General features: G+C 45.9%; 1 protein-coding gene across 1 annotated transcript in view; it reads right to left on the bottom strand.

Annotated features, from left to right (window-relative positions):
* Positions 1-11071, bottom strand: part of LOC124711777 (chondroadherin-like protein) — a 183735-nt gene extending 172664 nt beyond the window's left edge. The window contains exon 1 of the mRNA XM_047241993.1: positions 10920-11071. Within this exon, the coding sequence (XP_047097949.1) occupies positions 10920-10952 (33 nt within the window). The 5' untranslated portion in view covers positions 10953-11071. The remainder of the gene's footprint in view (positions 1-10919) is intronic.
* Positions 11072-14981: the final 3910 nt, after the last annotated feature.

The following is a 14981-nucleotide window of genomic DNA, read 5'->3' as shown; positions in this document are numbered from 1 at the left end:
GGGTAATCCCAAAAGTAGGGTCTCCTATTTTGTTATATGTACAGAACTCTGTTTGTGTGGCAGTTGGTCACACTGTTATGAAGAGTGCTTCACGCGCTGTGTGTAAACATGCGCAAGCCGCGCTGAGGCGCCCAATCTTGGCTTGGCAGCCATTGAGAATGGACCTCCCGTTGGATGTTACGGCCAAGTGTGTGTTGCGCCCAATTATTCGGTTTTTGAACGCAGAGGCCACTGCGCTGATTGAAATCCATCGCCAATTAACGGAAGTGTATGGTGAGTCGTGCATGGATGTCAAAAATGTTCGTAAGTGGTGTAGAGAGTTTGCAGCTGGTCGGACCGAAATTCACGACGAACGGAGCGGGAGACCGTCAATTTCTGAGGAGACAGTGTTGAAGGTTGAGCAAAGCACGCGTGAAGATCGGCGGATCACCCTGGATGATCTCTGCACGTTGGTTCCTGAAGTTTCCCTAAGCACCACTCACAGAATTTTAACGGAAACATTGAACTACCGGATGGTGTGCGTAAGATGGATGCCACGCATGCTGACTGAGGACCACATGCGGCAACGAGTTGATGCTTCCCGCCCATTTCTTCACCGCCTTGCTGCCGAACAGGACAACTTTCTGGACTCAGTTGTCACAGATGACGAAACCTGGGCATACCACTTTACACCTGAGACCAAGCAACACTCACGCCAGTGGCGGCATCCTTCTTCGCCAAAGTCGCGGAAATTCAAACACAGTCTGCCGGTAAAGTCATGACAACCGTTTTTTGGGATCGGAAAGAGGTATGTTGGTCGACTTTATGCCCACTGGGACCACAGTTAACGCAGACAGGTACTGTGAGACTCTGAAAAAACTCAAGCGGGCAATTCAGAACCGGAGAAGAGGAATGTTGAGCAAGGGGGTACACATTCTCCATGACAACGCTCGCCCACACATCGTTCGGCAAACCGTTGCTCTCCTGCAACAGTTTCAGTGGAACATAATCACCCACCTACCCTATAGTCCTTACTTGGCACACAGTGACTATCACCTGTTTCCTAGGTTAAAAGAACATTTGGCCGGAAAGCGATTCAGCTCCGACGATGAGGTGAAAGAAGAAGTTCATAACTTTCTGAACAGCATGGCGGCGAGCTGGTATGACATGGGCATACGAAAACTGCCACGGCGTCTACAAAAATGCATCGACAGAAATTGTGATTATGTCGAAAAATAGCTAAATGTTCAAGCTGTAAACTGACGTAACCCATTGTAGAAATAAACAGGTCTGTGTACTTATAAAGAAATAGGAGACCATACTTTCAGGATTACCCTCGTACTTGACAGTAGTTAAGAAAGACGTCAAATTGCAATTGGACACTGATGCTTCAGTTACACTTCTGAACAAACTTAATTATGAAAAATTAGGTTCACCAATACTGAGTCCAGCTACGCATGTTTCGTCAGCTTGTAACGGACAGGAAATTCCAGTTTTAGAAACTTCCAGTATGCCAGCTACTTTTCAGGGTGTAACAAAGGCAGTTGTATTCACAGAGCTTTCTGCCAAATCTTCGCAGCATATTTTTGACTTAGATTCTTCTGACATTTTCGGACTGTCAATCGACAAGTCAATGTTGCAAATATCAACTGATGTACCTACAGACAAGCTTCAAACTATGTGTGACAAATTTAGTGAACTTTTTAGCGACGGTTTCGGTTGTACGAACAATCTTGTAGCCTTTGTGTCACTCAAAGACAATGCACAACCAAAGTTTCCTCGAGATAGGCAAGTGAAGATTGCCAGTAGGGAACAGGTCGCTGAACAATGACGGCAATGGCAAGCTGGTGGTGTGATCACGCCAATCAGTACAAGTCAGTCATCTTCCCCATCATTGATTCTTCGCAGATATTTAGAACATCTTCGACTGTGTGTTGATTTTAAGTCGACTGCGAACTCTGACAGTGATAGACAAGTACCCTTTCTCCCTCCCAGAGGAACTGATGGAAAGATTAGGCGAGACTCGTTATTTTTCCCAAGACAGACTTGGCCTATGGTTACATCCGATTGCCTTTGGATGATCATTTAAGGAAATTTTTGGTTATTGACACTCATCTCGGGTTATTTGAATTTCAACGCTTGCCGTTCGATAGCGCCTCAGCACCGCTGATCTTTCAACGCTTTTTATAACAAGTGACTGCCAAGGAGCCTTCTTGCTCAAATTACCTGGATTAAGTAGTCATGACGTTCTCCAGAACAACGTTTAGCCAATATCGAGTGTCTTTCTCAAGTGCCGTTATCTGCAGGTCTCAAGTGTCGCAAACACAAGGGCTCTTTTTTCCAGACGAAAATAAAATACACTACTGGCCATTAAAATTACTACACCAAGAAGAAATGCAGATGATAAACGGGTATTCACTGGACAAATATATAATACTAGAACTGACATGTGATTACATTTTCACGCAATTTGGGTGCATAGATCCTGAGAAATCAGTACCCAGAACAACCACCTCTGGCTGTAATAACGGTCTTGATACGCCTGTGCATTGAGTCAAACAGAGCTTGGATGGCGTGTACAGGTACAGTTGCCCATGCAGCTTCAACAGGATACCACAGTTCATCAAGACTAGTGACTGGCGTATTGTGACGAGCCAGTTGCTCGACCACCATTGACCAGACGTGTTCAATCGGTGAGAGATCTGGAAAATGTGCTGGCCAGGGCAGCAGTCGAACATTTTCGGTATGCAGAAAGGCCCATACAGGACCTGCAATATGCGATCGTGCATTATCCTGCTGAAATGTAGGGTTTCGCAAGGATCGAATATGGTAGAGCCACGGGTCGTAACACATCTGAAATGTAACGTCCACTGTTCAAAGTGCCGTCAATGCGAACAAGAGGTGACCGAGACGTGTAACCAATGGCACACCATACCATCACGCCTGGTGATACGCCAGTATGGCGACGACGAATACGCGCTTCAAATGTGCGTTCACCGCGATGTCGCCAAACACGGATGGGACCCTCCTGATGCTGTAAACAGAAGCTGGATTCATCCGGATAAATGACGTTTTGCCATTCGTGCACCCAGTGTCGTCGTTGAGTACACCATCGCAGGCGCTCCTGTCTGTGATGCAGCGTCAAGGGTAACCGCAACCACGGTCTCCAAGTTGATAGTCCATGCTGCTGTAAACGTCGTCGAACTGTTCGTGCAGATGGTTGTGGTCTTGCAAACGTCCCCACCTGTTGACTCAGGTATCGAGACGTGGCTGCACGATGCGTTACAGCCATGCGGATAAGAGGCCTGTCATTTCGACTGCTAGTGATACGAAGCCGTTGGGATCCAGCACGGCGTTCCGTATTACCCTCCTGAACCCACCGATTCCATACTTTGCTAACAGTCATTGGATCTCGACCAACGCGAGCAGAAATGTCGCAATACGATAAACCGCAATACGACCTTTATCAAAGTCGGAAACGTGATGGTACGCATTTCTCTTCCTTACACGAGGCATCACAACAACGTTTCAACGGCGGTCAACTGCTGTTTGTGTATGAGAAATCGGTTGGAAACTTTCCGCATGTCAGCACGTTGTAGGTGTCGCCACCGGCGCCAACCTTGTGTGAATGCTCTGAAAAGCTAGTCATTTGCACAGCACAGCATCTTCTTCCTGTCGGTTAAATTTCGCGTCTGTAGCACGTCATCTTCGTGGCGTAGCAATTTTAATGCCCAGTAGTATATATGGGACCAATGTGCATGGTTTCACCCTCACCCAGAGATTAGCTGGATCCCAAAAAGCTAAAGTAACTGCAAGCAGCGTTAGTCAAACTGAACTACAAATTCATTCCTCGCGCCTCTCAGATAGAAGCTCCGCATCACAAATTACGGCGTAAGGACGTTGCATTTGCGTGGATCAAGGAATGCCAATGGGCTTTTGCTCAATTGAAACGGGCGCTACTTAGTAACACGTGCCTCAAACATTTATCCCGGCTAAACGAATGGTGTCAGCGGCCGATGGCTCTCCTATTGGCCTCATTTTCAGATCCAGGACACAGTTCTCTTCAGGACCTTCCAGCCCAGACAGCGATGGCAACAGGGGACGATTTCGCATGTCGTTGGATACAACATATTTTGGTTTCTTTTTGTACAGGGTTGCTGCTCTGTAGACCCTGGAAATAGCTTTACCCTGTGAGGCTCCGTGCTCCGGCCGCTGCGTTTCGTATTACAGATCAGCACATTCTCAGGAGCCAGAGTCGCAGGTGTCTGCCGCGGACCGGATGACATCTCAGCCCGAGGCGCTTCCAGTGGAGGTGGACATGCCATCATCACAGCTGCCCTGCCACCTTCCTCTCCAAAGGGATCCTCCAGCGCTCGAGACTCCGACCCTGGATGTAGGCTTGCACCCTTCCTGCAGTTTTCCAGGTGTTCCCATGGAGGCTGTGGAGCTTGTCGCCGACTTCAGTCCCGCTTCTCGTCTCATCTGCTGTATCTGCAGCCAGACGTCCCCCTCGCCGTCAGCTCGCATCGCAACCAGATGCGACCACGACCAGGAGATTTGGGGGCCTGGATGTGGTGTCGCAAGCACAGCACACAAAGTCAGACAGCACCACAGGCATCGATAGGTTGACAACCCACTCCGCATAGCCCAGCGACTGCCACACTAAGAAGCTGCAGCGGTGGCGCCGCCAGAGGAATGCGCCGGCGCCACAGCAGAGCGGGCAGTTCCAAGTCAGCTCGACTACCAAGAAGACCGCCTTCTACTTGCGTACTTCGCGCCGCATCGTCTGCTTCTAGCGAGTCCACACCAGCCCATCTTCAGTGAACATTCTAGTGGGACAAGAAGTGTTTACTATGCAACTGGACTCGTATTCGGGAGGACGACAGTTCAACCCCGCGTCCGGCCATCCTGATTTAGGTTTCCCGTGATTTTCCTAAATCGCTCCAGGCAAATGCCGGGATTGTTCCTTTGAAAGGGCACGGCCGACTTCCTTCCCCGTCCTTCCCTAATCCGATGAGACCGATGACCTCACTGCCTGGCCTCCTTCCCCAAACAACCCAACCCAACTATGCAGCCTTAGCTTCTGGAATAGTAGTTGAACTTCAGGATCTGATGCCTGAGCCGATTTGTACAAAGTTGACTTCTCGTCATTAAATGTCTATGTTCCTGTCACCAATCATTATCGGGGTTCTACGTTCTCCTTGTTCTCCTCTTAGTACTTCCCTCAATGCACTATAAATTGTTGATGGTGGCGATGAGTAAAATCTCCTCCTGTGGTTGTATCGAAAGTACGATACAACAATATTCCTTATAAAACTATTTCACTGCTCGGCGTTAAAGAGCACGAAGGCCACACACGTTTAAGACAAAATGTAAAATCAGCGGCAGTGGAGCACCAAGAAGAATGTGACCAATTATTCAAAATCACTGTCACAATCGCATTATTTATTTTGCCGCCAACCGGTTTCAACCTGCGATGGGGTCATCTTCAGGGCAATTTACACCATTTGGTCGCTCGCTGGAGTCGTCAACCTGCCTGGTCTAAATTGCCTTGAAGATGACCCCATCGCGGGTTGAAACCGGTTGGCGGCAAAATAAATAATGCGATTGTGAGTGTCATTTTGAATAATTGATTATAAGTAAACGAATCGTTGTTATCTCCACACAACTATGTTGTCTAAAAATAGAATGTGACCAGCCTTTGGATTTTAAGAACCTAACGCGGCCTAGGTAGAGAAAGCAATATTTACAGAAGGAACGTCCGCGAAGCTGTCGAAATATCGAAGAATAAGTACAGTTTCAATACAGTTAAGTAAATACCAAGTCACGACAAGCGAGGAACATAAGCAGCTATCAGTAAACAACTGAGGTGACACAACAACGATAGTAATTTGGATTCCTCCCCCCCCCCCCCACCCTGATATCGGCTTTCAGAATTTGTCCAATGACGACGGTCTACCTATAGCAGCCGTAAGATTTGTACCTACTACCTCCGCTTCCCCGATAAAGCATGGGAAAATAGCCTTCTGCAAGTGAATGCGACGATGTCTTTCGACATCTCCTAGATTCTCCACCCTTACATTCTTTGATATCCGCCTACCGTCAGCATCTCGCATCTATATCATCTCAACCACTTACCACACCACCTCCTCTTCCTACAGCACCTTCGAATCTGATACATTAGCCGCCAAAGCGAGTCCCGGCACCCAGTATCCCACTCCAAGTACCCTGCTGCCCCACTACATCCAACTTACATTTCCCTTGCATCTACATACATTAAGAATCGACTCCTACCGGAAATCATTCACATTATCATCAGTGATTATATTATAATAGTAATATGGAAGCATTAATAAAGTTTGAAAATCAAAATGAAGTGCAGCGAAGCATTCTTTTAGAAACATCATTTATTACAACATGATTTTGTAAAAATCGTAACATTTTCCACGAAAGCATTTTTAAAAAACCCTCATTTCTCTACATAAACATCAACAATAATTATGCATCACCCCCTTCCCTCCTGTTTTTCTAAATTCGTGGCATAGAAAACAAAAATTGGCTCCAAGGGATGCCTGTATATTCATTTGCAGTGTGTCCAGATCACCAAATCAAAGAAACATTTCTCTTACAATAAAGTCTCTGTTTTACTTGAATAGTTTTTCACAGCACTGCTGCGCGACCTTCATACGTGGCGGAACGCACCCTTGTTCGGATACAGACTAGAATCCCTTTTCTCACACTATCGATGAGATCATCACGTCACCCCTGATCCAAACTGTCCCACTCTTCAAAGGCGATTCTGCGTAGGTTGCGCATACGTGGTCGCTGTGAAAGTCCACAAACTGGTAGTTCCAACCGATCTCAAGCATATTCGATTGGGGGAACAGACAGGGCACTCCTTTATGGCGATTCCAACCACGCGAGTTATCATCCACCAAAATGATGTCACGAAAATGTTGGTGACATGGCCCCACTATCGGTTGCAGACTCTTGTTCCTGTACGGCAGTGCACTAAAACTGCCCTCAAAAACTAAGAGCTGTACAGCGGCACCCCGAGAACATCACTCCACCACCATCGTGTTGCACATGTGGGGCATAGTGTTTGGTGCTTTCGATACTTTCGGGTTGTCACCTAAACACGTTGTCTGCGATTATCAGGGTACAAACCGATCTGAGTTCCGTCCATAAACAACAGCCGACGCCAATCGTGGGGCGTCCATTCGGCATGATTTCTTTCCCATCTACAACGGAGTTCAATGTGTTGTTACGTACGAAGTGGTGCTCGCCGCTGTTATCGGGATTGGAGATTTGCGTCATGTAAACATCTGCTAACAATTTGATGTGATGCATGTAACATCATTGTAACAAAACACAGGCAATGTCAATTTTTACCTGTTACAAACAGCTTGGCGAATTCAGTACCTAAAAGCGACATCTCTAATTACGCAGTGTGTTCGACAGGTCCCACGACAGGTTTTAGGGGTTGTAGAAAATACCTAGTAGATAAAATTTCGATAAAGAGCCCATAGGCAGAATTGTCTCGTTTGGGTGTAAAATAAGGCTGAAGATCGGTTCACTTTCAGTTCTTCCTTCTCACGCTCCGCATACAGCGGAGAAAATGTGCTCTGAGCTGTGCGCCCCACAAGAGCCCATGGCATGGACAAGTGTTTCCAGTACACTCGTGGTAGGGTTCTCTTCTGCGAGACGAAGGAAGTCCTTTTGAAAGTCCAGAATGCGGCGCCAAGAATGCACCACAATCATTGTTCCCAGTGAAACTTCTTTATTTAAATGAGTGTGTCTACACTTAAATTGCAGAATGAAATTGAATGCCAGTGTCACTTTGATAGTCTTTATCCTTACAACACTGACCTACTGACTTTGCCCTGGCAAACAGAACTCAAACTTTTCGTATTCATTAATTATTCTCAATATACAACGGTAACTCAATCCGACTGCTACCAAATTAACTCAAAAGAATGGCCCTACCTAAAAAGAAATCCTAACAATAACCTATACATTTCATTAAGCACTTACCTCACAAAAATCTTCATTACGCGAACTACTACAATACAGTGAGCGTCAATACTGCCAGCTAAATAAAAGATTCTAACTACTAAAGCCACTAACTACTAATAGGCATGTGGTTAGCAAAGAAAAGATTTTGTTGCAAACCAAATAATGTATTTTTTTTACCTTAATAATGTGACATCCAGTTCACACACGAGTATAAATCGTCATTGGCATCTAGTACAAACGTATATAATCATGAATAATATTCAGTCTCCAAGTCGAACATTTACAGATCGTTAGCCTACGCTAACGCTTCGGATCTCTATCTCCATCAATGCTAACTACTCACATCTGTTCACTTCCAACTGCCCAACAGTACTTCCATCACTGCTGGCGACTAACTTCCAACTGCCCAACACTACAGGCGATTAACTTCCAACAACGAGTCCAACCAGCCACAGAGTCTCTTACAAAGAAAGCGCAGTCAGAGATCCAATGCAAAGCGCTACACAGCGCTGCCAACACAGAAGCAGCCCACTTACACCAGTTGCAAACGCCCTGGGTTCTTGCAGCCGTTGTTGCAGTCGGATGAAAATTATATGTCATGCCCTTACTATAACGGGGACATCCTCTGTGTGCATACCGTGAAACTGAAGATCTGAAACTGAACTGATCTGCAGATATATTTTATATACAAACGGTACACCTCCCGACATGTGCTCCTTCCCAGAACATCATGCACCAGGTCCTTGCGCCACTACTAGTAGTCTGTAATAGGGATTCTGAAACAGCCTTTATAACAATAAGATGTTACATGTAAGTTTAACATCTTTTCCCGTACATGTTTTCGTACTATTCATATGGCGACAACTGTCAAATGTAAAAATTCTCGTGTGACCAGCTACGAATTGCGTCACGAGTAGCTTAAGTAAACTGCCACATAAAGGAAATGGAAAGCGCTAATATGTGATCAACATGCGGACGCAGGTTTATCAATGCAGTTACCTGAGGAGATTGGATGCAAAACGACATTTCTGAAATTTTTCGACAGATCACATCACGGAGCCGTAGCAGCCGTATGCTACAGATAAACAATAACAGTACCATACCGCATATTCATTTATGCTGTCATGTTTCACGCATTATTTTTAAAGCAGGCATCATTCTGCTCAGTCCTTACCGCATTTCAAGTCTGTCGTGGGATACAAAACATGTTAACATGTCGATGGAGTCTCCCATAGCTACTTGCTGGAACAATTTCGTATCTGTCAATTAAAACACAGTTTGCGAATGTTCTATAGCATTTATACCGCGAAGCAATTTTCAGCTTGCAATGGCATCGCCAGACAATGCAGATTGCTAACAGTATTCTTTCACGATGATCCTGTGAAACTGAAACCGTTTCACAAGCTATGTAAAGAATTTAGGACACCTATAATTAGTGTTTCTACTGATACATGTTTAAAGATCAAAACGCAGTGTGAACGTAGGTTTCTTTCTGCCTAAATTATGTGTGTCACCACCGAGGATTAGCCAGTTGCCCATGAGACTGGTTCAAATGGATCTGAGCACTATGGGACTCAACTGCTGAGGTCATTAGTCCCCTAGAACTTAGAACTAGTTAAACCTAACTAACCTAAGGACATCACAAACATCCATGCCCGAGGCAGGATTCGAACCTGCGACCGTAGCGGTCTTGCGGTTCCAGACTGCAGCGCCTTTAACCGCACGGCCACTTCGGCCGGCTGAGACTGGTATCATGTTACTGAACGTCTAATGTAGGAAAAGAAAAACCGTCAGGTTATGTTTATTTCGTTTTTAAGCACAGCCCTGCCATTGATATAGCCCTCTCAAGGATCGAGTTTTATGCATCACAAAAGCCAGAACAACAGAAATGTGAACTAAAAATTGACACCCTTTTACTAGAAATGAAATGCACTTTCTGGTAGAGAAACAGAAATATGTGCATTATAATGATCTGTACTGACAAATTACACAACACAGCTCGAGATTTATTGTGGTACTACCGCATTAACCTTAGCACGTCGCACAGGTATCTGCGTCACTATTTGAGATGCAGTTGTGTTATCATGTAATCGCTAGCCCTCAAAATCTGGAGAATTCCACACAAAAAACAAATATAGTCAGTTTCAAAATGACAATACTCTGTTTATTTCAATCAGTGGGGTGTTAAACATTCATGTTCCTTCCTGTTTATTTCGAGCATAATGACCATATTCGTTGCTGTCTCTTTGCAGCATCTGTGCCGGTTGTGTAACAAGGACTCCCGGGCAAATATTTGACATATATCACACAGAACCAGATCCTGCATGTCTTTTAACCACGAACCTGCGTTCAGTAGTGCCTTAGATGCCTGTATTTCAGCCTGTAATCCAGTTTAATTCGTAATAAAAGGCCTTGCACCTGGGTACACATGGCTCGCAAGACCCATATAAATCAAACGCACCCTGTTTGGAACCTTAACTTTGCACGAAATGCTGATATTTATGCCTAGATTACAATCTCAGCTTTAACAAGAGCCCTGAAGACCGGCAACTGTACAAGAAAGTGTCTAGTTAAGATTGTAATTTAGGCTCTTCTTTACTCACGCTTCTCTGTTCAGTATTGTCTAACAAGCGAGTTATTCGTGCTGGAATGCAGCTTTATATGTCACGAATGCCCAGCAAACCGGAACCAGAGCAAAGAAGCGTTGGATGTCATCCATAAATTAACACTGTTTTGAATCGTAGTCATTACTTCCGTGTGAACTGCATATATTCCAGCTTTATCGGCCGACCGACTGGCTGCTAATGCTGCGGCTTTGTAGCCCCGCCTGGGAGGTTATCTCGTGGCGGAAGACCCCGGCGACCGGCAGCGTACTGACGCAGTTTGGGTGTGGGTGACAGACATGTGTTCAGCGGCTCACGTACCTGGAGCAGGAGTGTAGCGCGCGGTCGGTCCATCGCAGTACCAGCTATCAGCAGCGGCTATCAGCGCAGTTATCAGCGGCGAGCGCACAGCCCGGCAGCGGCCCGTCCAGTCAGCAGATAAACCGGCGTCTGAAGTCGATAGCTGTCCGCGACCATCAGCCGCGGTCTGGTGGCTCCGCCAGCCGCCAATCACAGCCGCCTAGGCCGCTGATAAACGCCGTCTCTACACACGCTCTGGCACGTGCCCCGCGTCGCATCTGGTCGTGCTGCCTAGACCTAAACTGCTTAAGAACTGACAAGGAACCATCACACAGTGGTGAGCAAAACACTGTCACCACCGCCCATCGCTCTGGGCACTTGATGCGCTAAGGAAAGTACGTAAGCGGAGCAGAAACGATACGGGCCGAAAATGCGGAAGTCCGCTGACATAAGCGACCTTGTTATGGTCCGCCTCCTGAGAGGGAACATCACGGAAACGGAGACGCTGGACTACTGCATTGTTCGCGTGCTACTGTCATATCTACGGAAAGTTTGTTGAAGGGCAGTGAAACCAAAGCAGGATATGCGGCGATGTGGCAGATCCATCGACAGGGTATAATGCTGAGCCACAGGTGTTCGGAGCACACCGTTCAGCGCACATTGTTGAACAGGGGTTCCGCAGTACAGTCTGTTCACATGAATGATTTCTGAGGGGGTATGGGAAGCAATATGAGCCCATCGAAACGCGAAGGGCAGTGCAGGGGGGAACAATCTTCGCTAACGTCAAGCAGTGCTGACATTCGTGAAAGAGTATATCTTATCCTTGGCCAGGACTACCTTCCTTCATTGACGCTGTTGGATGCAAGGTTTGTGGTAATGTATACAGGGTGAAGCGAAATTCGCGCACTTTGGCTTCGAAGCGCGACTCCACACATGCCAGTGATGAAAAAAATGTCACAAAATTTCGTCTGGCGAGTGCATCCAGCAGAAAAAGAACGCTAAAGAGTGGCAATCTGGCAACACTGTAACCACATGTATGGTAACTACCTCCGTCAGCACATTTTAGTCACGCTGTATAGTTGCTGCTGTGGAAAGAGTTGTGGGTTAGCATGCAGGAGGTCGATAGTTAGCTCCTGGCTGCCCGCCCGGTTGGGCGTGCGGTCTAATGCACGGCTTTCCGGGCGGGAAGGAGCGCCTGGTCCCCGGCACGAATCCACCCGGCGGATATGTGTCGAGGTCCAGTAAAGCGGCCAGTCTGTGGATGGTTTTTAGGCGGTTTTCCATCTGCCTCGACGAATGCGGGCTGGTTCCCCTCATTCCACCTCAGTTACACTATGTCGGCGATTGCTGCGCAAACAAGTTCTCCATGTTCGCGTACACCACCATTACTCTACCACGCAAACATAGGGGATACACTCGTCTGGTGTGAGATGTTCCCTGGGGTGGGGGGGGGGGGGGGGGGTCCACCGGGAGCCGAACCGCACAACCACCCTGGGTTCGGTGTGGGGCGGCGGAGGGGTAAGTGGACTGCGGTAGTCGTCGTGGGGTTGCGGACCACTGCGGCTGCGGCGGGGACGGAGCCTCTCCGTCGTTTCTAGGTCCTCGGTTAACATACAATACAATTGGTCCTGGCTTGAGGGATATGCTTTTCATTTGGTAAATGTAGTCCAGGTGGTACGGTCATCTCGCATCTTAATCGTAAACACCGATTGCAGTGGGTCCTCCAGAAAACATTTGCACTTACATACTACAATCGTAAAAATGGAAGAATGGTCAGCTTTGAAAGAAGCCCTCTCCACTTCGTGGACGTGAATTTATTCGCACCACTCCATCTATTAGATGCGAAACATCGTGAAGATTCATTTTATTTTGTTAGGGCCTCATGCTACCAGTAGGACTAGCAACGTGCTTTGCGAATAATGTCCAAACTGAGTTACTATTTGTGGTGTCACCGCCAGACACGACACTTGCTAGGTGGTACCCTTTAAATCGGCCGCGGTCCGGTAGTATACGTCGGACCCGCGTGTCGCCACTATCAGTGATTGCAGACCGAGCGCCGCCACACGGCAGGTCTAGAGAGACTTCCTAGCACTCGCCCCAGTTGTACAGCCGACTTTGCTAGCGATGGTTCACTGACAAATTACGCTCTCATTTGCCGAGACGATAGTTAGCATAGCCTTCAGCTACGTCATTTGCTACGACCTAAAAGGCGCCATTACCAGTTACTATTCATGCTGTAAAACATGTACCGTCAAGAGCGATGTTCACCAATTATGAATTAAAGTTAAGTATTCCAGTAGTTATGTACGTTCTTTGCTACTATAAATTCCTTGTCCTGTTCCAGACCTCACGCCAGCCTGCGTGAGCTTTAACACGTGCCTTTCGGCTTCCTGTCATAGTGTATTGGCTGTCCTGCCAGTCCACAACACTATCTGCATGTGTTATCACCATGGTCCCATTAATTCTGCCTTTCAACATTGAGTCCGGTAACTGCATGCAGTTTAGTACATATCTCAACGCATTGATATTATTTCTTTCCTTTCTCAGACTTTATGTCTGGTTAAAAATGGAAAGTGACGCGGACCTTGATCAAGCATGACTTCCTTTCAACTGTACGGAATATGTTACATTGCATTTAGGAACTTTCGGGTAACTGAACATGTATCAATAATTACAGATTTCTGTAGCTGTGTATATACTGAAACGTCCCCTTTGAAAAATTAATGAATTACTGTGCTGATAAACCTCTTACATTATTTGATTTTCAAACAGCTGAGCAAAACTGAACGTACTCAGACATTTCATTCTGATCAACACTAAACTGAAACACAATATTTTTAGCGCAACGGAATCAGACTTCTAATAATCCTTACAAAAGAATGGCCCTCACTAACATTAACCTATACGTTTCACAAATCACTTACCTCACAAAAATCTTCGTTACTCGAACTACTGCAATACAGCGAGCGCCACTACTGCCAGCTAAATAAAAGATTCAAACTACTGAAAGCACTAACTACTGATAGGCATAGTTAGCAAATGAAAGATTTTGATAGAGAACAAACAATGTATTTACCTTAATAGTGTTCAAAAATCATAATATATATAGCAGTTCATGACATCCATTCTTAAAAATGTAGTTTCTGATGGACACACATCCAGATCATCAGCTCTCAAAAATCCGCTATCTCACTTCCCCACGTCCACCACCGCTGGCGGCTCACCTCCAACTGCGCAACGATACGCGCTGTTAACAGCCAACTGCCCAACACTACAATGGCAGACAACAATGCAAACTAGCCACAGACTGCACACAGCACACTCAGTGATTTTCATACAGAGCGCTACGTGGCGTTACCTATAAGAAAACCTAAACAGCTTACGTACATTGCTCCCATGTTCCCCACAAAAAATTTTACAAATTGTTTTGGGCACTGGCCGATACTTATTTGTTAAAAATTTTTCACAATTACAATAACAAAGAAATCAAATGCACACACTTATTGATACAATGTTGGTCAAAAGCTAAATTTTCTCAGTCCATAAAGACAGTCCTGATCATTCATCACAGTAAAATTGCAGTGTTTTTTTTTTTTTTTTTTTTTTTTTTTTTTTTTTTTTTTTTGTTTTTCTCCGCTCGCTGTATTGCAGTAGTTCGAGTAATGAAGATTTTTGTGAGGTAAGTGATTTGTGAAAGGTATAGGTTGATGTTAGTCAGGGCCATCCTTTTGTAGGGATTATTGAAAGTCAGAATCCGTTGCGCTAAAAAAATATTGTATTTCAGTTTAGTGTTGATCAGAATAGGTATTATGTTCGAGTATAATGACTTTTCTGGAGACTAGAAATCTAGTCTGTAGGAATCAGCATGGGTTTCGAAAAAGACGGTCATGTGAAACCCAGCTCGCGCTATTCGTCCACGAGACTCAGAGGGCCATAGACACGGATTCACAGGTAGATGCCGTGTTTCTTGACTTCCGCAAGGCGTTCGATACAGTTCCCCACAGTCGTTTAATGAACAAAGTAAGAGCGTATGGACTATCAGACCAATTGTGTGATTGGATTGAGGAGTTCCTAGATAACAGA

This window comes from Schistocerca piceifrons, chromosome 8 (genome assembly GCF_021461385.2).
Source record: "Schistocerca piceifrons isolate TAMUIC-IGC-003096 chromosome 8, iqSchPice1.1, whole genome shotgun sequence".
NCBI lineage: Eukaryota > Metazoa > Arthropoda > Insecta > Orthoptera > Acrididae > Schistocerca > Schistocerca piceifrons.
The sequence above is the reverse complement of the archived record's forward strand: the minus strand, read 5'-3'. Positions and strand labels throughout refer to the sequence as shown.